The sequence below is a fragment of the Culex quinquefasciatus genome, chromosome 3 (assembly GCF_015732765.1).
Source record: "Culex quinquefasciatus strain JHB chromosome 3, VPISU_Cqui_1.0_pri_paternal, whole genome shotgun sequence".
Taxonomy (NCBI): Eukaryota; Metazoa; Arthropoda; class Insecta; order Diptera; family Culicidae; genus Culex; species Culex quinquefasciatus.
Window position 1 is genome coordinate 69,218,649 of NC_051863.1, and position 23,822 is coordinate 69,242,470.

Genomic DNA, 23,822 nt, shown 5'->3' on the forward strand with positions numbered 1-23,822 from the left:
CTTTTGACGTTTGTAGTTTTCTTCCCGTTCGCAACTCAGTCGCGTTTCCTTGCTCGCGTGTGAAAGAAAGCAATTTTCACGGAATTTCCAAAGCCTGTATCCGCTGAAAGCAGCACGATTCGCCTTCCTGTGGCCTGCGGTTGCGGGATTCGCGCACTCCGGAACGATCTCTAGACTACCAGCTACCCCGATCTGGTGTCGCTGCTGCTGACATTGCGAATTCATCCTGCTTTCCTGCCTCTCTTCACCTTCAGGGTGGTGCGGCGGCGTTTTGTGTTGCAGTTTTTTTTTCTCTTCTTTTTTTCTGTAACTTCCCGGAAGATTACCGTCGAGCAACTTACGGGCAGAAAAGCGGCCACAGTCCGTTGCATGCCTGTTTAACGGGGGTTTCCGTCGTATTTTTTTATTTTTCTTTTTTTGTTGGCTGGGCTTTTCTATTCTGCCAAAATTGACGAGGAAAAGCTGGATTATTCTATCGTCTTCGAAGCGATGGCAGACAGACTAACCCAGCTTCAGGACACGGTGAATCAGGTTAGTGGACAAACTGTTGATTCTTGCAACTCATAACGGGGTCTTCTAAACATCCTTATCACTTAGAACTAGGGGAAAATCTCGTAGGTTTGATAATTTAAGCACTCGCTCCAAACTCTGTCCAGTTTGCTGATTTTTACTATTTAAATAACTAATTTTGTAAAACTTGCTTGATCACTCCCTATTTAGCTATTAATCTCTCGATTTTTCTACGATTTTTGCATATAACATTAAATTTTTAAATTCAATATTTAGAATTCATCTGTTCGACTCGAGCTTCCCGAACACCGACGTGAACTTCATGTATCCAGAATTCATACAACTTACATTTGTCATCCGGTATCTCAATATAAGGATGTCGATGTTTGGTATCGTGCTTACCATTCGTTGACCATTCATATCTACTTAGAATGTGTTAAAAATTGAAGCCGTAAAAAGAATACTGCAACGTTTGGGTAGTACATCGAATAACTTCTTAAAATGAACTTGCCTTCTCCATTTTTTTACGTTGCTCAAGAACATCCTCCTATCTATTATGATCCTTCCAACGGGTGATTTGTCCATGCTGCCTTATATGATAATTATTACTCTCGTCTACATCAAGGCCAAGATATTTAGCAGCTTTTGTTTGACGCCAGAAACTCTACGGTCAGTGCTGAATTGTCCCAAGGTCAAAGCATATTCCTTGATAAGCTTAAGAACTTTTTCATTGAATTTTTGGCTGTGTAAGAAACTGGCGTCGATAACTGTTAATGGTTCGCCCAACTAAGTTCTTTCCATCTAGAGATTGAACATTAATTCCAAGGACGCTCTTTCTCCGCGTATACTTACTTCGTCCATTTCCTCAGCCGTTTCTGTTTTATCTAGGAACGTCGAAAAAATGCATCAGGATTTTGACTACAGGTGTCATCTTTATGCAGGATCGCTGAAAATAGACTTCGTCCATTTACGCTGTATTTTTTCGCATCACTCCAGAACAATTCTTCATATTTCACACTTTGCTCTAGCATCTTTTCTGTGGTCTGCCGGCTGCAAAGCAGCATCGGTAGTTGTGAGAGTTCCCAGATTCTGACAATCAGTTCATGAGGAGCTCGTGTTCGCTTTACAAGATGTTTAAGACGACATATCGTTAAAATTCAATGTGTAACAATACAATTGTATTATAAAATAATAGTTCAATTCGACAAGCTTATTTTATTACCAACATTAACATATTTTTCGCTCTTTTACTTCATCTTCAAGCTTCTGATGTATCAAATTTGCCGCAAAGGTCTTCGAATTCTTCGTTTTCTCCTCTTGCGCTGCATTTTTCTGTACCTTGGAACCTTTCAGCACCTCCAAATAACTGCTTATATTTGAATGAATGGAAAAACGCACAAACATGTGCCCATTATTTCCAAAACATTGTCATTCAAGTATGACAATTTCACATTACGATTTTTTCCACTTTCGACCTTTGTTGCACAACCCCATAAAACGGTTACTCAATCGAACGTTATGTTTGTTTGTGAGATCAAAGTACTTCAGTAGAGATAATAAAGGAGAAAAGCTCGGAACTTAACCTCAAAGGTAAACAACCGAATGAACTTTTTGGACAGGTGTCAATTCCGGGACTTAGCATTTAAAATTATAATTTTCTTCCGGTTGTTCCGTTTCGCATGACACAAACACGACCAGGAACACGGCAAGGACACGGCCACAGAGTAACTCAGAGGGAGCACTGGCATTTAATTTATGGTTGCGTTACGCGGTACATCGTGGTACATCCCCCCTTTAGCAACACTTTTGATTGTCGTGAGCCTTAGAGTGAAATGATTTTTTAAGCGTTACTTTTTATCGCAGCAACCAGGTGCAATCTTTAGTTGTCAACATTTTCCAAAAGCTCTACATCAACAAAGGGAATTTACTGACGGCTATCGTGGATATGTGCTGGAAAAGTTGGAAAAAGGACTTGGAACCACCGCCACATCCGTGGAACTCTGAACAAATTTCTGCTCAAAAAGTGTGACGAGAAATCAGTTCATTAGTGTTCTACGATAAATTTGTCCTGGATGATTTCTCAGCACACTACGATCTCATAAAAGAAAATGTATACCAGTTAGACTGACATTCGTGGCAACGAATCAAAACAAAGAAGCTCATCACGATTTGCACCTTTTTATCAACTAAAAATTGAGTGAAAATGTGTTTCCGTTAAACTGGCCATCACACGCAATGTTAAGCGTTTTGCAGAAGTGATCACTTGAGGCACATTTAAAATTGCTTCATTGAACCACTTGTTTTCGAATAACTACCGTACCTTTCAAGCGTAATGTTTATTTCAGTTCAACTTATGTCTTCTTTGTACAAGATTTATAAAAATAATGCTCGTAACAAATCCAACTATCCCCAACCACCGGAAAATAATCCATTCAGATGGCACTTCTCTGGTTCTCGATTAAGTGATGTTCATACTAAACATTTTTCATCAGATTTTTTTATGGAAATCCGTTTCTTTTAAAACGCAATGGAATATGAACGAAAATGGTTCCTGCAGATGGACGGAAATTTGTAAACATTAGAAAATTGTTTTTTTTTTGCATGGCCAGCTACGATGTTGTTTTCTTTTATGTGTATAACAGTTTATGCCAGTTTCTATCAGTCGAGGGATTCTAAAGTTGTGTTTCGAGTTATTTGCTCAGGCTGGAGAAAAAATCGTGCTGTTGATCAACCCCTCGGTTAAATCTATTATAAAATCTGTTATAAAAGTTGGAGCTCTCCACCGCTAGAGGCAGCACTGTATAAATCCCTCTTTTTGAATCTCAAGTTCTACCGATGTGCCACCGCCTTTCACCGGGTGGGCCAATGCCCGCCAAAATTAACTGTTTCGAATGTTTCATGCTGGCAACGCTAGGCTTTCTGTACCAGGTTCTCACTGGTGATGTGGCTTCGCGTAATCAATTTCAAGTTCCAATTCCAACAGAATTCCAGTGATATTTTCAGAAAACTAAACTTTCTTCAAAGTGAAAATTTGTGCGGAATTGTTTGGGACAGTTTCCGTGGCCTTAAAATTTCTGACCGAATGCTTAGTCAGAACAATTTCTCTGGTCAGTTTAAGGAACGACGGAACATACCACTAGGAAAATATGTTTAGCATTGCATATGGAATATGTTTGATGCATATGTTTGATTTTCATTTACAATCCTAATCCTAGTCTGATTTGATAAACAGACTTTTCGACGTTTTGAGACCCTCTCTTTTCTTGTTGACAATAGCTCACCACACTTTTATTTGTATGGAGCGTGAACAATCGCCAAATGGTCATTAAAGGTAAGAACAAGATTGTCCGTCAGGCCTGAACGCAAACGCAAAATTTTGCGCCTGTCATCATAGCCTGCCAGTCATCGACCATTGAACAAAGCAACCCCTGCAGATTGTTCGACTGACAGTTGATGGAAAAATCGAACTGGCACAGCGTTCTGCGTTCACCACTGCGTCGAACGGACAATCTTGTTCTTAGCTTAAACCATAATATGACTAACTTCGTAAGATAGCGCCTGGACGTTAGGCAAACTGCCTTGGTTAGGCAAAAAGATCCTGCCTAATCCACGGGCAGCAATTTTGACTCGGCAGCATATTCATTATCCATATGAGAGTGAAACAAAAACCCGAAAGGAAGCAAACCCCACCAGATGCTTTTTTTCCACCGTCAAATCTAAGTTCTTGGGTGGTTCTGATGGACATTGCAGGCTTAGACTGGATTTTAGCTGCTTCCCAAGGTCTTTTTCCCTCAAGGTCTTTTAAATTACAAAAAATCAGAACTTGAACTGAAAGAAATACAAAATCGAAGCCTTGATGGCTGGCACTTGTCAAAACAAACAAATCTTACATATCCTAAGTTTACTATGATGAATAATTTTCTTCATCCAACCCGTAACGCTCAAAACATAACGTCGAGAGCCGCTACCTTTCCAAAGGGTATACTCGTAACGGAGCCACATTTTTTTCTGACAACTGTTCGGACTGTTCTCTCTGGATTACTCTGTGACACGGCCACGGGAATGGCCAGGAATAGGCACCTACACGACCAGGGACACGAAAACGGCCGGAAGCACGGGCAGGAGTCCAGACAAGGGCATGGCCTAGAGCACGGCCACGGGAACGACCAGGAACAGGCAACTACGTGGTCAGGTGCACGTACACGAACACGGCCAGAAGCACGGACAAGCACTAGGGCACTAATACGGAAAAAAAAACTCGAGTTATGAAGTCCCGATTTGACACCTGTCAAACCACTCACATGACACTCACAAAATGAATACTGAGTTCTTTGAGTTCATTTGCTACGTCACGGTTTTCTTGTCCCTGGCCGTGTAGGTGCCTGTTCCTGGTCATTCCCGTGGCCGTGTCCTTGCCGTGTTCCTGGTCGTGTTTGTGTCCATGTGAAACGGAAAAAAACCGGAACAAAATAATAATTTTAAATGCTTTGTCTCGGAACTGACACCTGTCAAAAAAGTTCATTCGGTTGTTTACCTTTGAGGTTAAGTTCCGAGCTTTTCTCCTTTATTCTTTCTCACTCGCGGTGAGATTCAAGCCTACTAGGATGTATACTAGGATGTAGGACATCCATGGTATTAAATGTGGCCAACACAATAATTCTGGAGTTTTTTTTTTTGTTAAGGTCCAATCAACCAAATTTCCAGTTTTTGCTTTTTGGGTGTTTTTTAGTACCACTGACTTAAGGCGGTTTTAAAAATACCCAAAAAGCAAAAACTGGAAATTTGGTTTATTGGACATCAAGTCGTCGATAACGATCATGACATCGTGTTTTGAAAATTCAGTGCTCAACTGAACGGCCTCAATCCATCACACTATCCCATATTTTACCGATTTTACCCAACACTAATACTTAACTTTTTCTTCCCTTCCCTCTTACCCGCACAGCAAGCAGAGCACTTTTGTAACAGCATCGGCATACTGCAGCAGGGTTCGGTCCCGAGCAAGTTTCCCGGCTTCGAGCGGACCGGCTCGCAGACACCGCAGCAAACGCAGCAGGAGGACTACGCGCAGCTCTTCTCGACGCTGATCTCGCGCTGCGCCAAGGACATTGACACCCTCATCGAATCGCTGCCGAGCGAGGAAAGCTCGATCGAGCTGCAGGTGCAGGCGTTGAAGCGGCTCGAAGTGGAGAACCAGGACTCGGCGGAAAAGCTCGAGGAGGTCGTCCGCAAGGGGGAGCTGCTGCTGGAGAAGATCCAGGCGGCGCTCAGCGATATCGCGCAGTCCCAGCTCGACATGCAGTATTCGTCGTCGCCGAAAAAGCAGTGATCCAGGAAGTGGGAGCAGCACGGAAAAGGGGCCATTTCTCACGGGGTTCCACGAACGGAAAACGACATCATGGGTTAGTTATTTTCGGTTTCTTTGTTTTTTTTTTTGTATCATTATGTTCTTACGTATCAATTAAACTAGTGATTAATATTTACACTTAATGAACACTTAAGAGAAAATACCTACAGCTTAACGATAAGTTGGTTTAAAAAAAGAAGAAACGATAAAGTGAAACACTATTTTGGGTGAAAGCGTCGAGGGGAAACGCAATTCTATCGTTTGATTGATGCGAATTGCGATTCCCACGTTGCTTTCCGCAAGCATTTTCACCTCAGTAGAAAGTAATGAGATAACTGGCGCATTTGAATGTATTTTCCGAATCACTGGAAAAACGAGATAAATGTAGGCGTAAACAAACGCGAGTCCTGTCCACCCCCGAAAATCTCCCCACCGCGTAATTGCTTTTCTTCCTAGATATCATACACATCCGCGCCAAGGCAGACTCCCTCGAGACTTCCAAAACTCGCCCATTTTGTTCACCGTTGTTCCTTACTCCTTACTTTGTTTTAGCTAAGCAAAAATTGTTCCTAACTTGTCCCGCCGCACACTTTTTCCTCACTCGATCTTACACGACGACCACGAAAAAACAAAAACAGAAAAGAAAACCTAACTCTGAGCATTCTAACAGATTTACACCACCTTCGTCCACCTTAGTTGAGCGTACCGCGACAGCCCGGTGCCCCGCACAGGCACGGAATCTTCTCGTCCTCGAGCGGGAACTTGTAGTCGTACGTGATCTCCTCGTTGACGCCGATCGGCTGCTTGGAGTAGATCACAATCTTCTTCTCCGACTCGATCGTGATGACCTTGGCGTAGCAGTTGGGCTGTATATTTGGAGAGAGTTGAAAAGGATTAGAAACAGAATTAGAACCGATAATCTTATCGACGATAACGGACGATAGCTTAGATATTTCCATATGCGAGACCCCTCTAAATATTCTTTAAAAAAAAACATAAAATTTCATGAAAATTGAAAAAAAAAGTTTGTTGACATCAGTTATTGCATCCACTGACCCTTCAATTATTTTGCTTTGTTATTGTATTTTGACGTTTTTTCTGTTTTGCAACAGTCGAGTTATCGAGTGGCCAGTTAAACAACACCCAGTTACCGAACAAGAACTAAATTTCAAAAATTGATCTAATTCAACCAAATCATGTTGAATTTCTGTTGATTTTTTGTTAAATTTAAAGATTTGTTTTATGATATAGTAAGTTTTAAAGTTTTAATACTCAAAAATATTCATTAAAATACCGCTTTTTCAAAGTGCTCAAATTTTCATAATTTGCAATATTTGCGAAATTTTGTATGTATTTTTACTTGATTAGTGCGCAGGCCAAGGGTGCATGATACTGATGATACTCGTCGGTTGACACACCTAGGCGAGGAACATCCCGGAAAGAGCCCAACTACATCCGTAGTGCTGTTTGGACAAAACAGCATGGCTCTGGTTCCTTGCAAGTGTCCTATTTTCTTACCTCCACGTTGGCTTGGTTTAGTCATCATGATGACAAGGTGTAACCTAGCTGGTGGCCTGTGGAAACGACTCGTAAACCTTTGACCAGCGAGGGTCAGAGTAGAGACGGCTAGAAGAAAGGGGCGCGTCAATGTGGGAAAGGGAAGTTATTTGTGATTGTAGACGGTATTGTTTTGATCCGCAGTATGTTGAGTCAACTGCTGTGGATGTACCTGAGCATCGCAGAACGGGGTTTCTTTTTTTTTCCATTTCAGCTAACAGCTATCTTCTGTTTATTTTGTTTCACTGATTTTCTAAAACGGCTTCTGCTTACTACCCTCTGTTTGATTTCGATTTTACTTATTTGATTCTCTTATTTCTCAACGCTTTTCCACTCTATTTTACCAATTGATGCTGCTGTAACAAACTGTCTGCTTTCCCTTAATTTGGCAGCGATGTCAATTTTGTTCATCATGTGCCTTTTCTTTATTTATCTATTTGAATAATTTCTCATCTTCCCTGTAAATTGCCCTCAATACAATCTATGCTTGTTTGTCTATGTTTTGAAACTTCACCTTTTTCTTAAGCAAGTGAGGTTCGAGCCCTTACTCAATTTATAGAATGATTAAAGGATTAACACAAATATTACTGTTGTACTTTTGAAAAACTTTTCTAAAATGCTTAGGACCAAAATATTGTAACAAAACACCGCGACAAAAGAAATAGCAACAGATAAACACGACTCAACAATAGGGAAGATTTCAGGAGAAAACAATACACAGTAAATAACAATTAGTTTTTGAATTCAAACTAAAAATAAAACAGTTTTTGCTTTAATGAAAGTTGATAGGCACACTTTAAATGGTTAGGCGCTTATACTTACATCAAACCCAACGTAATGTACCACCCCCGGCCGAGTTAAAATGCGTAACCGGAAAAGAAGGTGTGCATGCCTGGCACGAACACTCAAAGCGTGTTCTAGCGTGCTGCTCGTACTGACTCAGAGCAAGGGTGAGATGTAGGTGTAAGGGCAGTGCGTGTTCGTCGGGAACCTGGTGCATAAGATCGGTCAAGGCCCGTTCTTACACTGAAAATTGCGAATTGCGAATTGCGAATATTTTTACTTGATTAGTGCATCTCCAGCGCTGGTGGCAAACATCGAAGCAAATCAACCTGAGGTCCACCCCACCGCGGTACCTGTCGCGGTAGCAAATTTGCTCTCAGTTCTTCGGGAATTCACTTTGCTACCCGGTATTCAGCCTGTTTGCTACCACATCAAACGGAAAAAAATCGAATCAAGCACGGAAAAAATATATTTTTTTTAAATTATGAATTAAAAAAGGTGCAGGTGGTTATGTTACACATGACCAGTATGACAAAGAACTTTGCAAGATGATTGTTGAAATTTTCGATTAGAATGTCCGCTCTAAATTTCCCCATGATTCCCTTATAATTAACGTCCTATCGAACTAAGGGAGCGTTCTTTTATTACGTAACGCAGTAGGGGGGGAGGGGGGGTCGGAGGCCGTGTTACGCTCCATACAAAATTTTTAAAATTTGTATGGAAATTTTGTTACGAGGGGGGGGGGGAGGGGTCTAAAAGTCCGATTTTTCGCGTTACGTAATAAAAGAACGCTCCCTAACGGGACGGAAATTGCAAGTGGAGCTGAAATAGAAATCGAGGTGAAATCAATTGACTTTCCTTCACCACTCGAAAGTTACCAAGATGCGAGAATGTTTTTGCAAGGCTGCTGCAAACAATCGGCGGCAGTAAAGGAAATTTCGGCACAAAAAAAGTGCATCACAGTAATCTATTTATTACTTCCTGCCTAATAAGCAATTAATTTTAACTGCTTAACTTCAGATAATGGCCAAATGCAACTTTTTATGACCAGTATCAAAAACCATAAAGTTTGATACCCATATTGCACCAACTCTTACGGTCCGGCAAATGTCCCCCCATCGGAACATCCGCGGGGCCTCCGGCCACTCCAGTTCAGGTGGTGGCCAGTTCCAATGATCGACTCCCGCGACTGGCATGTCTTAGCTGGTCCTTGCCTCCAAGCCATCTGCTCCCGGACCTCCAGGCCGTCTGCTACCGGGCCACCAGGCCATCTGCTTCTGATGTGTTCTCGTCGACGTCCAGCAATAGAATGAATTTTCGGGACCGACCGAGCCGAGTTTTGTTGGCTCGTCGACGATCCGAAAATTATGAGGTCGATTGGGGGTGATTTTAGATACATCAATCTCACGTCTCTCGATTGACTGATTGGGAAACGTTCGCTCATCCAACCAGCATGTACCAAAAAGAGGGGAAATTTGCCGAGAGGGGAATTCGTCACGTAACGTTTTCGCTTCGCGAAAATTTTGGATTGACACCACGTATAGAAACCTTAGGACAAAGTTCTTTGTCAAAAATTAAAAAAATATATATTCTTTTTTTATAAATTGAAAATAAAAAATCAAATAATAAACAAACCCGATTTAATCCCACCAGGGGTGAGATAGAGCCATTCTTACTAAAGAATTTAACTTCTTTCAATTCATAACATCGACTTGGTACAAAAAAAATCTTATGATGAAAGCAAGGTATTATTAATTATGTGTTTTCCAAAAGAAAAAAAAAATGCAATTTTCACCAAAAGATTATTTTTAATCGTACAAATTCTTAATCAGACAAGCGTTTATGACAAACGCGAGCATAGCAAGCTTTCCATGCGCCAGTGACGACGCACACTGCGGTTTTGGTTTTCTAGTTTTGGTACGAGCCCAAAAACCGAACAAAGCAGGCGCAAAGCAAAACCGAGTTAACCGCACAGTGGGAAGCTTGCCATTCAGCATCTACGAAAGTGAGAGAGTCAGAGATAGCTATTTTTACAACCGCACCACTACACAATCAACCGCGAGAACCTTCCCACATTAACTCAGTGCGGACGTTATGCATCGGCGGCCGTTACTGATCGTGTGGTCCGCCCTAGAACCGCCCTGGCGGACCGAGGGCGGGCCGCCTGGGCGGTTGAAATTTGACATTTGAAATTTTTCAATTTCGTCCGCCCTCCATCCGCCTTGGCGTGCCATGGGCGCATCGCCTGGGCGGTTCAAACTGATCGCTGAAATGTTTCAATATCGTTCGCCCCTCAATCGCCGCGGCGAGCCAAAGGCTGATTGCCGTGGCGGTTTGCATCTGAAGGAATTTATTTCGAATTTGACATTTCAGTCAGTTTTCAACGAGCTTCGGTGGGTGTTGTTATTTAATCGGCGGCTGCTGATTTTCGTTGTTAAGTTTGTGTTGGGAGAAGTGTTGTGTTGTTTAGATTGTTTACTTATGTAAACAAACAGTTGAAAGTGCGTTTGAAATAGTGATTGAAGGTTGTTTTGCAAGAATAATCGTTATTGTTGGTGTAATTTATGTGACACCCTTATAAATATTGTTGGCAGATGTGCAAACATTTGGAATCAAGTTTGGAATACTTAGAATTTGATATGTTTCATTGTTGTTATGATTTGATTTGTACTTATTTGTATGTTTGTATGGAAATTTGGTGTACATTTTGGTAAAAGTATATCATTCCCAGGAAACCTCTTGAAGAGTATCGAGGTGGCATTTACAAAGCGGATTTTGTGCCAATGTTTACTCAATTAATGTTAATGTTTTTTGGGTGAATGTTAACACTCCAAAGGTTCGGGTTCAGTGCCAGCAGTGGAGGCAATTAGTGGTGCAGTAGCGATTTTTTTCTTTCTTTTGTTTGACGTTTTTTAGGTGTGCATGATGCAGGACATGGGTTGGAAGTAATTTCAATTATTTTCAATTATCATTTCAGCGGCAACAATATCATTTAAAATTTTGTTTAATTTTTTTTTACAGCTTCCTGGATCATTTATAAATGAACTGCTTATATGTATTTATCTATTCTTCATTTGATTTATTTGAATGTTTATATCATTCCTATTCCTTGTCCTTTTTTCTACCATTCCTCCATACCATATATGATCAAATTTCATGGACTAACGACAGTTACTGAAAAAGCAATGGAATCATCTGAAGAATTTGTCTTTAAAAAATAATAATCATTCTTCCAGCTTCCGGGAATCTTCTTCAATTTTAATGCCCACATTTATCTATTCACTAGATGATTTATTTAAATGTTTATATCCTTCCTTATCCTATTCCTTTTCTTTCAGCAATGGAACCATCTGGAGCATTTGTCTTTTTAATTATAGTTGTTTGTTTTGCAGCTTCCCGGAATCATCTTTAAATTTACTGCTTATTTGTATTTATCTTTTCACTGTAAGATTTATTTTTATATTCAGATCTACCATTCCCCATACAATATATGATCAAACAAGCTCTTCCCGGCAAACTTCGTCCTGCCCTTTTTTGGTTTCCTAACGTTTCATGCTTGTTTGATTATTCAGCATCCTGTGATCAAAATTTGATTTTACGTAACTTTTCCCATACAATCTGCAGCTTTTCCGGAATCGGTTCCAGAGTGGCCAAAGTGTCATTTAGTTAGCGTAAGAACCTTCCTTGGGCTTATACGAACCCAACGCAACAAAGAGCACCTCGATCCGACGCTCCGTATTGAACTGATTCGCGTTCGAACAAAACCGTCGAAATTTTTATATATATAGATTGAATGACAAGAAAGAACATGGGGTGTAATCTACTAGGATACTTTCTTCGGATTAGCTGCGCTTGTGTTTGATTAGATTAGAGTATGAATTGTTAACATTCAATACGTTGCCTATTTATATGTAAGTACCAATAATACATGAACATTTTAAATAATTTAGCTTTTAAGAATTAGTTAAAGAATTATTTTTATTTGCAGGAAATGGAAAATCTTCGCAACAAGTTTGCTTATCAATATATTATTTTGTTTCTTTATTTTTTTCATCATTTCACCTCAGTGAACTAACAACGCACGTAAGATGTATTGAGAACAAAATTATGTTGAAAATTATGTTTTTTTCATATTTTTGCTTTATTTCTAAATTTCAGCACACAAGAATCTACAAAGATCTGCATTTCTATATAAGGCACTTTGTGTTTTTTCCGTTTTAGATGAACTTGAAAAACACTATCAGAATCCTGAAGGAACCTGAACGGGTATTCTGCTTGGGCAGATGAAATATGTGTGAATGGCGAATCGAGGGCGAGCCAAGGCGGTTGGGGCATTTTGGGCGGATGAACTTTATATAGGGGGCGGATCGGGGGCGACCCGCTGGCGGACCATCTTACAGGGGCGGCTGTACCGTATATGAAAGGCGCATCAAGGGCGAGCCAAGGCGGTTGGGGCATTTTGGGCGGATGAACTTTATATAGGGGGCGGATCGGGGGCGACCCGCTGGCGGACCATCTTACAGGGGCGGCTGTACCGTATATGAAAGGCGCATCAAGGGCGAGCCAAGGCGGTTGGGGCTTTTGGGCGGATGAACTTTATAAAGGGGCGGATCGGGGCGACCCGCTGGCGGATCATCTTACAGGGGCGGCTGTACCGTATATGAAAGGCGCATCAAGGGCGAGCCAAGGCAGTTGGGGCTTTTTGGGCGGATGAATATTATATGGGGGGCGTATCAAAGGCGACTCGCTGGCGAACCAACCTACAGGGGCGGCTGTACCGTATATGAAAGGCGCATCAAGGGCGAGCCAAGGCGGTTGGGGCTTTTTGGGCGGATGAATTTTATATGGGGGGCGTATCAAGGGCGACCCGCTGGCGAACCAACCTACAGGGGCGGCTGTACCGTATATGAAAGGCGCATCAAGGGCGAGCCAAGGCGGTTGGGGCTTTTTGGGCGGATGAATTTTATATGGGGGGCGTATCAAAGGCGACTCGCTGGCGAACCAACCTACAGGGGCGGCTGTACCGTATATGCAAGGCGCATCAAGGGCGAGCCAAGGCGGTTGGGGCTTTTTGGGCGGATGAACTTTATATAGGGGGCGGATCGGGGGCGACCCGCGGCGGACCATCCTATAGGGGCGGTTGAACCATACAAAACGGCGTGTGTGGGGCGGATGAACGGCGGGTGAAACATTTCAAGGCAAACCTGGGCAACCCCGGGGCGAGTCGCTGGCGGACCAACGTCACGATAAAAAAACTGATCGTGCGCCAAATTGTTGCAAATTTTATCCGCCAGCAGGTCGCCCGTGGTCCGCCAACTCAAACGCTGGCGGATCGCCAGAGCGGTTTGGCGGTCCGCCAGCGAACCGCCGGCGGGCTGCCCAGTCAATGTGGGTTAGGTAGATAGCCATTGGCGTTGCGAACATTGAAAACTTTGAAAACGATATAAAGCTTAGAAGCTTAGAAAACTCCTATTGGAATCCAATAAACTCTGTTAAATAAACTTACGAAATCACGACAAAATGAAGCCTACTTAAAGGCGATTTTAGGAGCACACGGGAAACAAATTGTTTATATCCGGATGAATGTCCTATGTCACAAAAGTTTAAGCATAAACATTGAACAGTTCGACGCCAACATTTCAAAAAGCATCATGTACAAACCATGCGTTTTGAGAAAAACGCATTAAAATGTTGAGCATCCATTTTCAATTCCTATTTTAATGTAAATGCAAAATAAGATGTTCTAATGATAACAAACAATGGAAAACGTTGCTTTTATTGATACTTGATCATCCAAATTCAATAAAACATTAGTTCCGTAATTTTATTTGAGAAAAACAAACATAACTTCTTTTGAAATCACCAACGTCTATATCACCCTGCTGTCATTGAGGGGAGCGGTTTGTTATGATTCGTTTTTCTTCGCCGAATGTACATGGCGCTTTGTTCGTGTTGCTTTTTTTTCGTCACGAGGTTCATGTAGTCTTTTGTTTGACAGATAAACAGGGACTGCTGATGGCAGAGATTTTGTTTATGTTACTTTATTTAAAATCATGATTAAACAGACTTTACTGAGTGCATCTCCAGCGCTGGGTGCAAACATCGAAGCAAAGCTAATTTGCACCCGACGTCAACCCCATCGCGGTACCTGTCGCAGTAGCAAATTTGCTCTCAGTTCTTCGGGATTTCACTTTGCTACCCGCACTGAAAGCCCGACCATGGTAGTTTTAAGAAAATTTGCTAAAAATGCTGCTTATTAAATTAACTGTGGCTTTTTGGTGAAAGTAAACGCAAATATGGTAAAATGTACCATGCTTCCACAAAATTGCATGGTAGCAAATACGAAATCATTATCATTCTCTCCATAATCGAGGGTTAAAATTACCATACCGCTCTCGACATAGTAAAACTGACTGCGTTAATCAGTCAATCCAAGCACGGAATGTTTTTAGCAAAAATACGTCGGTGCGTGTTCTCAATTTAACCCTACAATATGGTAGCAACTACCATGGCTGGGTTTTCAGTGCGGTATTCAGCCTGTTTGCTACCGAATCAAATGGAATTATGCACGGAAAAATCGAATCAAGCACGGAAAAAAAATTAAAAAAAATTAAAAAAAATAAAAAATTTAAAAAAAATAAAAAAAATTCAAAAATTAAAAAAAAAACAAATAAAAAATTTAAAAAAAAATTAAAAAGATTTAAAAAAATTTCAAAAAATTAAAAAGATTTAAAAAATTTAAAAAGTTTAAACATTTAAAAAATTTAAAAAAAAATAAAATTTTAAAAATTAAAAAAAACAAAAATTTTAAAAAACTGAAAATTTTAAAAACTAAAAAAAAAAAAATTTTAAAAAATTTAAAAATTGTAAATTTAAAAAAAAAATTAAATTTTTATGCTTTTAAACTTTTAATCTTTTAAACTTTTAAACTTTTAAACTTTTAAACTTTTAAACTTTTAAACTTTTAAACTTTTAAACTTTTAAATTTTTGAATATTTAAATTTTTGAATTTATGAATTTTTAAATTTTTAAATTTTTGAATTTTTGAATTTTTGAATTTTTAAATTTTTGAATTTTTGAATCATCCACAAGAGCAGACATACAAAAATCTCCGAAACACGCATTCAAAACTTTGCCCCCGGCTTGCCGGTACTTGTCGGGTATCAGAAAATGAGTACCCGACAGGTACCGACACATATTTTTCTTCTACAGATAAACTTGAGATCAAATTTGATACCTGCTTTGCTACGCGCGGTGGGAGACTCGGGTGCAAACTCGAGAGCAAATTTGGTGCGAATCAAATCGGGTAGCAAATGATTTAAATTTCGACATTTTCGAAAAATGAAAATCTTTGAAATTTTCAATAGGATTAAAAAGTTTAATAAACTTTTAGCATTTCTAGGCTTGAATCAACACATAATTATTGATTTTGAAGGTAAACGAGAGCAAAAAATGATAAAAACCCATATTTGCCCCCCGCGGTGGGCTTGTTTCGGTGGAAAATTTGCTACCCTAGCGGTGGGGATGACGGAGTTTTTTCAAGGTGGCAAATTTGATCTCGGTATTCATGAGCCGGGTGCAAATTTGATTTGCACCCCAGCGCTGGAGATGCCCTGAAGTAACTTTTGCTCATTTTTGGTGGAGAGGTAGCTTATTAGGAGTACTTGCAGAATATGCAATAACCCAGAAAGTGTCAAAATGTACATGATGCCTTTTGAAATGTTACCGTCGAGTTATGCGAAAACGGACAGGGCAAAAGAAACCTAAAAGCTACGATATCTTACATTTTGTAGGAAACATCGGTAGACAAGCTACTACAAACGAGTATAAGTCGAGCAAAACATATATGTGCCAGTATTCGAAGCTCAACTTGACAACTTGTCGACTTGGCGACGAAGCGTCGAAAATCAATGCAGTGTGATTTTTTTTGGCGATTTTTCCGATTAATATTCATGCTGTATCGTCTTAATTACGAAGATGAAAATGACGTCCAGCCATAAAGTAAAACCTATACCTTTCTTTAGTAAGAAAGGCAAAAAGTAAATCGTTCTTAAAGTTGTTTGGGATTGCCGATCGATGTCAAATTTGTTTCAGATGCTCACTCATAGTCTGTATACTATCAATGTAGGAAGAAATTTCGGATAAAATTAGAAACGAAAAATGTTGGCGAAGGTCACCAGGTGGGCTTTTACCTTTTTTTAGGGATTTTTTTTTTCTTATGGTAGGTTAATCAAACGGCTCAAACTCCAGAACCATATTATGAATCTGGATGAAAATTGGGGGGGTTGTAGAGCTCGAAAAATGCAATTTTTGAGATAAATAAAAGATATGAAAATTAAAAATTTTGACCATATTTTCATTTGAAAACTGTGTATTTTGTTGAAAAGTCTCTCCACATCCGAAAACAGATGAATATTTCGAAATTTGAGCGGCAACTCGCCCAGGTTCAGCACACTAGCTTTCATCTGCATTCAGAAGAATCAAAATCGGAGCTGAGAACGACGCGACACAAAATTTGGCAAAATTTTACCACATACGAACATCACTCGATCTCCACGGAATTTATTTTCTCAAAATTCGAGGGTTGGAGATAGACGAGTTCTGTCAAGATGAATCGATAGAGCGTCGAAAATCAATGCAGTGTGATTTTTTGGCGATTTTTCCGATTAATATCAGAATTTTTTTTTTTTTTGATAAAATTAAAAGTTAAAAAAAAAATAAAAAGCTAAAAATTGAAAAAAATAAAAAAAAACAAAAATTTTAAAAAATTATATTTCTGGAGTTTATTTTGAAAAGGACCAATAAACCAAATTTTCAGTTTTTGCTTTTTGGGTGTTTTTTAATACCCCTGACTAAAGGCGGTTTCAAAAACACCCAAAAAGCAAAAACTGGAAATTTGGTTTATTGGACCTTTTCAAAAAAAACTCCAGATTTGTTTTTTGGACCCAGACTGCCGTTCTACGCATAATTGTCCCATGTAATTAATTTTTTTTTTGAAAAAATACGAAATTCAAAAAATATAGTTTTTAAAAAAAGTTTTTCAAATGGTGGATAGTAAACAGAAGAATCAGTGAAGAAGTGAGAATCAGGAGAGCAAAATAAAAGCAGCAGATAGTTAAGTAGCCGGAAATGAAAAAATGCATGCTGCGAATCAAAACAATACCGTCTACAATCACAAATTACCTCCCTTTCCACATTGTCACGCCCCTATTTTTCAGCCGTCTCGACTCTGTGGCGGGAGGGGGGAGATGGGGTCCAAAAATCTTTTGTTTGCATTACGTAATAAAAGAACGCTCCCTTAGGTATCAATCCAAGCAAAAATTGCATGCAATACGTGGGAGTAGCGAACAGCACTAATTCTCCTTACCAACTTTGAAGAAAAACCATTCGGCCCAGACCAAATATTTTTGAAATTTTGTTGGTCGGTGTTATCGATAGCCCCTAATATTATCGACGATAATTTGATCGATAAACAACCTTGAACCGTAGAATGTACTCACGTTGCAGCTGTGGTTGATGAACCGGGCCAGGTTGCCGCACTTGGTCGCGTCGATGATGGTCTCCATGTCGATCCGGAACAGGTACGAGCTGCCGATGCCGATCGCTTCGTACTTGGTCTCGCGCAGATCCGCCACCGACGGGCGCACCATTTGCCCGACGTACTCGATGACCATCTCGTCCGCGGCGATCGGTTCCATCGCAAACAGGCCCCAGTCGTGGATCGCCGATTTGGCAAACTTGAGCTGCTTCTTGCGGAACTTGAGCTGGTTGAACTTGAGCAGCTCGGACTCGGTGCTGGCGCCGAACGCCGTCAACAGGCGGCGCTGGTTCGAGCGGGCTTCCCGCGAAAGTCCCTGCATCTTGGTGACGGCCTTGGCCGTTTCGATGTTCTTCAGGTGGTTCTCGGCGGCCGTACCGCGCAGATGGTGGTACTTGTATTTGGCCTTTTCCCGCGGGTCAATCTTGTAGAAGCCCTGCGTTCGCGCCGACCCCGTCGAGTGCTGCTTGATGTCCCACACGGTTTCCTTGTCCTTTTTGCGCTTCTTCGGCGGCGGTGGCAGGAAACTCCGGTCCGTCGTGCAGTGATCGACCCAGTGCGTCGCGTTGAGCCAGTAATTGTTGGTGTCATCGCCGAGCAGTAGTTCGTAGCTTTGGCGGATGTACTGCACGTCCTCGGCGTCGATCCCGCGCGTTAGGAAATCGTACAGGATGGACATCTGCGTCCGGATATCCCGCTCGTGGTACTTGGGCACGGGCATGAACGTGGACAGCTGTTGCTGACCTGCGGCAAACGGAAGCAGGGCCTGCTGCTGCGAAGAAGTGGCTACCGTGCTGGCAAAGGTTTGAAGCGTAGCTGCTGCCACCGCCGCCGCTTTGTCCTGCTTGCGCTTGTACTTGGCCTTGGGGGCGTTCGGGTCTTTCTTGGGTCGACCTGCCGATCGCTGGGCGGGGACGACTTGCGCGACTTCGGTCGCGGTCGTCTGCTGCTGCTGAACTTCCATGGGAACTTGGGCAGGTGGGCAGGTTGGCATCTCGCCGATGGCTCCGGCGGCATCGTTGTTCGTGTAGCCGTGATCGTGGGCCAACGCTTCGGACGAGGTGGGTGCGTACTTGTTTGCGACGGTGACCGGCACCGACGAGTCCGACTGGGGATGCGGCGAGGAAGACGACGGCGATGCCGAGGGTGGAAGCGAATAACAGTGGTCCAACGCCACCTGACTAGCTTGGCTCGAGCCACCGTCGGAAGACGCGGGGGATGCTTTGGCGGCTCGTCGCGCTGCGGCGGCCTCCTCGTCGGCGGAGAAGAAATCGTCCGATGAGCTGAGCTGTTGCTGGGGCGTGGCGGAACCTCCCAGCGCGACGACCCGGGGTGGAAGAACGGGTTGAACCATTGGCAGCGGTTCGACGGGAGCGATTGGAGGCAACTCCGGCACCGGCGCTTGCACGCCGTTGGTTTCCTTGGCCTTTTTGCCACCTTTCGCCTTGGATTTGGGCGCTTTTTCCGCTTTCTTCTTTTTGCTGGCAGGTTGGGGGACGGATGCTGCCGCGGCCACCATCGGATCTTCGAGCAGTCCGGCGCCGGGCGTTGGCGGCGGTTGACTCGTGAGGGGCGTAATGGGATCGCTCGGACTGGGAGCCTTCTCGAGCAGGTTGACCGACGGAGTGGCGTTCTTGCGGTTGTTCTTGGCTTGGCTTTTGACGGGAGATTTCTTGGCTACCGGTTCCGGCGCGGGAGCTTCCGCAGCAGCTTTGGCCGCCTCTTCGCGCTCCTGAGCCAACCGCAGCTGCTCCTCCTGGAACTCACGCTCGATCTGCTCCAGATATTCGGCCTTGCGCCGGCGCTTCTCCTGGTACTCGCGCTCCTCCTCGGAGTCGCTGTACATGCGGTCAAACTCGTAGGTGGATTTCTTGGGGGATTCCCGGCCTGGAGTGCGGGGTGGCTGCTGTGGCGTTGGCGGACTCTCGTCCGGCACATCCGGCGACAGAGCTTCGCAGAGTTGCTCCAGGGGAAGAACTGTCGGGGTCGCCGGTTCCGGACTTTTGCTGCGCGCCTTTTCGGTGGACACGGGTGGAAGCACTTCTCGGGGAGGCGGCTTGGACGACACCTCCGAGTCCGAGTCCGAGTCGGAGTATATTTTCGTTTTGTTGCGCGAACCAGCGCTGCTGCTCGGCAGGGGAAACTTGCTCGTCGTCGATGGCTGCTGCTGTTCCGACGCTTCCTCGTCGCTGTCCGAGTCTGAGTATATTCGTTTGTCGCGTTTCTCCGTGCGACTTCCGGATCCGGACTGTTGGGAAGGTTGCTGTTGTTGCTTTTTGTTCGCGTACGACATTTCCACGTCGGACAGGCCACCCGAGCCGGAGTCGGTGCTGTCGTCGGAATCGCTGCCGGAGCTGTCCTCCTCGCTGGAGGAGGTGAAGAACGAGGATACGCTGGCTTTGCGTTTTTCCGAGCGGGGCACCGACGATGAGGAGAGGGTTCGTGAGACGCCAGCGCCGCGGCCAGTGTCGGCGGAGGAACCGGACGGGGGTGGCGTTTTGGGTCGGCTGACGGAGTCGGTTTCTTTTTCCGAGTCGGACCCGTGGACCATGTCCTCCTGGTCGCTGCGGCGCGAGTCTTCGTCCTGCGGAACGGGACTGGGCTGCTTGCGGATCCGCCGGAAGCTGGGCATTTTGGGGATGGTCGCCCGCAGACCAAGTCCGATGTAGCTGCTGTTGGAGTCCAGATTGTCGTACGTTTGGTTTAGGAGCTGGTTGATGTCCGGTGCCTTGTCCACTTTGGCCGCCGCCAGCGGGGTGATTTCGCTGAGTACGCCGACCTTGTCCTTGCCCTTGCTCTTTTCCTGCTCTTCGTCCCACCAGGCTTCGTACTTTTTGTACGCCGTGTTTTCAATCATCTTTTTGTTGAAATCTTTCTTCAGAATCTGCTTTAGCTCGGCCGTGACGCGGTCGATGACGGCCGTGATGGCCTCCTCGTAGCGATTGTGTTTCTTGCGCTGTTCACGCTCGCTTCGATTGCGCTCCGAACTTGAGTAGGACGATCGGTAGCGATCGTCCTCGTCGTACGAGTCTCGTTTGCCGGAGTAGCCGTACGTCTGGTACGGGTAGGCTCCGGTTAGGCCCGGCACGTACGGCGCCTGCATGTAGCTGTTCTGGTAGTACCCGGATTGGTACTGTTCGTACGAGCTCTGGGAGTACGACTGGGAGTAGTAGTAGGACGGATCGGTTCCGGGTGGCGCTGGCGGGTAGCCCATACCTGGACCAATGCCAGGAGGGTAGACGTACGGAGCGACCGACTCTGGCGGGGGTGGTGCGTCTGGGGCTGGTTCTGGGGGAAGTGGCGGTGCGGCCGTGTCGTCAACTTTGCCATCGTTGGAGGATAAGCTCGAGAGGGACATCTGGTCGTTGTCCCGCTTGATGATATCTTCCATGTACGGTTTGCTCGGTGGCTTCGGCGGGGGACTTTCCTTGGCCAGGATGTCGTCCTCGCTGGACGAGATGTCACTGGCGCCTTCCTCCTTGGGCGGTTTCAACTTGACGGATTCTTTCTTCACCTTCACGTCCGCATCCGGCAACGGACTGGACTCGTCCTCCTGCTTGAGCTCCGCCTTGATCGACCCATCCCGGCTGTCGTCGGCCATTTCGCCTTCCTCGCGTTTGTCCTCTTCTTCGCCATCGCTCAGCTGCAGGAACGGGGCCGCACCGAACGTTTTGTCCTTGAACATTAGCGCTATCCGGGTGTCCAGATCGAGTGCCGATCCGCTGTTGTCGTCATCGCCGGCCGCCACCGTTGGATCATCTTTGGGGCCGGTTGGGATGGGCGGTGGAGTCGAGGGTGGTTTCGGCGGAGGTGGCTTGGAGGATTCTCCGTCGTCCCACATGTCGCAGTCGTCGAGGGCGGCTTGACTTTGTTTGGATTTGGCGCTCGCTGGGGGTGGCGGAGGTTTGGGTTTCTCCTCGGGTGGTGGGGGAGGTGCCCAAGAACTGGACCCTGCGTAGCCATCGGACGGCATTGGCGGCGGATAGCCGTAGTGGCCGTAATCCGAACTCGCCGCATATCCGTAGTATTGATCGTAGGATGAACCGTACCTTCCACTACTACCACCACCACCTCCGTAACCGCCCATCTCGCCCGAGTAGCCTCTTGAGTCACCTTCCCAGTATCCTCCGCCGCTTCCCTTCCGCCGTCCGTCCCGTTCCCCGCGCCCTAAACCATAGCGATCACCAGAACGTCGCCTGTCATCCCCGCGGTCCCAATCACCACGACGACCTCCTCCTCGATCATCGTCCCGCTCGCGCCTATCCCGGTCATCTCGACCATGGTTGTAACTCTTCCGGCCTCGATCCTTGTCCTTGTCCCGGCCCCGATCATAATACCGGTCCGACTTGCCTCGGCTATCCTCGTCCGACCGTACGTCGTAGTGGCTCGTCGAACTCTTGGGCGGGTATTTGCTCTCCTTGTAGTAGCTCGAGTCTTGGCTGTTGCCACCACTGCCGGAGAACTCACCTGCGTCCCACATGTCCTCGTCGGCCAAGGCACCCTTCGCAACCACGGGCGCCGGTGGTGGGGCGGACGTCTTCTTCGGCGGCGGCGCCGGATCATCCCAGTTGTCATCGTCGTTGAGTTGCTCGTTCCGGTGACTGCCGCGAGCTCCGTAATGGGAGGACGTCGTCCTCGGTTCGGACTTGGATGAATAGCTGGACGAGTGACGTGACGCCGGTGGTTCCGGAGCGGGTGGAGGTGGTGGCGGGGGTGCTGCGGCTACCGGAGCCGCCACCGGCGCTGCCTTCTTCTTTTCCGCGGTCTTTTCCTCCAGCAGCCGTTTGCAGTCCTCGCCAAACGGGTCCTTGAACACGTTCAACACCTTGCCCATGACGGACGTCCCGTTGAGCCGCTCCACGCAGAGTCGCGCCGAGCGGACGTTCTCGAAGACGATCCGGGCCAGGCCGAGGTGCTTGTGCGTCGTCGGGTGGTAGTAGATGTACAGTTCAGTGTACGTGCCACACTTGGCCAACAGGTCCGCCAGGAATGGTTTGTCAATGTTGTCGTTCAGGTTGGTGATGGTGATCTCGATGGCCGGCGGTTCGCCGATGTAGTGCTGGTCGATTTTGAACCTGAAAGAATGGTAGACGTTGTAACGATGGACCAACACAAATTGGCAATTCCGTATAACTTACCTTGGCAGCACCAGCTCCATCGCGTCCAACCGGGACGACCGTATCCGGGCCAGCGGATTGCGCGGATCCCGCGGCACAACGGGCGGGTACGCCGGATCTCCCGGCACGACCCCATCGTACCGGTAGATCTTCGGAACGCCCTTGTGCAGAAACGGATCCGCAATCAGCTTGTAGTTCCGCGGGGCCTTTTGCTGCTGCTGTTGCTGGGACGTCCCTCCACCTCCACCGGAAGAGGACGACGACGACGAGCTGGACGATTTGCCATCGGCCGATCCATTCATGATTGCGCGCTGCTTAATCTGTTTTGTTTAGGGTGACGAAAAAAAAACAAAACAAAAACATTACGAATGAGCGCAAAAATAAACATTCCAACTTGTGGCGAACATAACCTCAAACCCAAAACTTGTCAACCCCTTCCCCGACTCGCGGAAGAAAAGGAGCAGGCAAAACAAGAAAACGTCAAAAAATAAAACCTCCCCCCTTCGAAACGGCAAAAACAACAAAGTTATTTGCAAATTTCACCCCCAAAACCCCCCAAAATCCACCCCAAATCTTACCTAGAAATGCACGCTGACCCCCGAAGCGCCTCTTGCGAACCGCAACGCAAGCCAGCGCGGTCCAGTTCCCGAGAAATTAGCGATCCCGTTTTACGACCCCGCGACGGCAAACATTCGCAAGAGCCAGGACAGGAAAAAAAAAACCTTCAAAGAATTCGTTTTTTCCGCCGCGTCCGCGAGCCGTTCCGCCAAACTCGATGTGCGACCGGTGCGGGCCACCTCGGGGAACCGTTTGCCACACGAATCGTCCCGCTTGGGGTGACTTTGGACGGTGAATTTTGCGAATATAAATCCCGGAAAAATCTGACCGTCGCGAACTTAGGAGGAAACTTGTCAAGAAGTGCGTTCGTGCGAGCTGCGCTAGTGTGCGTGACATCGAGATGCACTGAAAC

General features: G+C 45.1%; 2 protein-coding genes across 2 annotated transcripts; one reads left to right on the forward strand and one right to left on the reverse strand.

Annotated features, from left to right (window-relative positions):
* Nucleotides 1-6,073, forward strand: LOC6046391 (mediator of RNA polymerase II transcription subunit 21). Its single transcript, XM_001863569.2, has 2 exons — nucleotides 1-531; nucleotides 5,456-6,073. The coding sequence occupies exons 1-2, from the start codon at nucleotides 490-492 to the stop codon at nucleotides 5,837-5,839; spliced, it is 426 nt and encodes a 141-aa protein (XP_001863604.1). The 5' UTR covers nucleotides 1-489; the 3' UTR covers nucleotides 5,840-6,073.
* A 116-nt stretch (nucleotides 6,074-6,189) lies between these two features.
* Nucleotides 6,190-23,822, reverse strand: LOC6046399 (histone-lysine N-methyltransferase SETD1). The gene is made up of 4 exons (XM_038265463.1): nucleotides 23,431-23,822; nucleotides 22,874-23,172; nucleotides 17,698-22,810; nucleotides 6,190-6,723 (listed from the first exon to the last, which is right to left on the reverse strand). Exons 2-4 carry the CDS (start codon nucleotides 23,152-23,154, stop codon nucleotides 6,550-6,552), a joined length of 5,568 nt encoding a protein of 1,855 aa, XP_038121391.1. The 5' UTR covers nucleotides 23,155-23,172; nucleotides 23,431-23,822; the 3' UTR covers nucleotides 6,190-6,549.

What these genes read in the sequence shown, in the direction of transcription:
- LOC6046391 (XM_001863569.2), top strand. Translation starts at nt 490, where the DNA reads ATGGCAGACAGACTAACCCAGCTTCAGGACACGGTGAATCAG. An exon ending in TTCAGGACACGGTGAATCAG is followed by an intron (nt 532 to 5,455) that starts GTTAGTGGACAA and finishes TTACCCGCACAG; the next exon opens with CAAGCAGAGCACTTTTGTAA.
- LOC6046399 (XM_038265463.1), bottom strand. Translation starts at nt 23,154, where the DNA reads ATGAATGGATCGGCCGATGGCAAATCGTCCAGCTCGTCGTCGTCGTCC. An exon ending in ATGGAGCTGGTGCTGCCAAG is followed by an intron (nt 22,811 to 22,873) that starts GTAAGTTATACG and finishes CCATTCTTTCAG; the next exon opens with GTTCAAAATCGACCAGCACT. An exon ending in TCATCAACCACAGCTGCAAC is followed by an intron (nt 6,724 to 17,697) that starts GTGAGTACATTC and finishes CCAAATATACAG; the next exon opens with CCCAACTGCTACGCCAAGGT.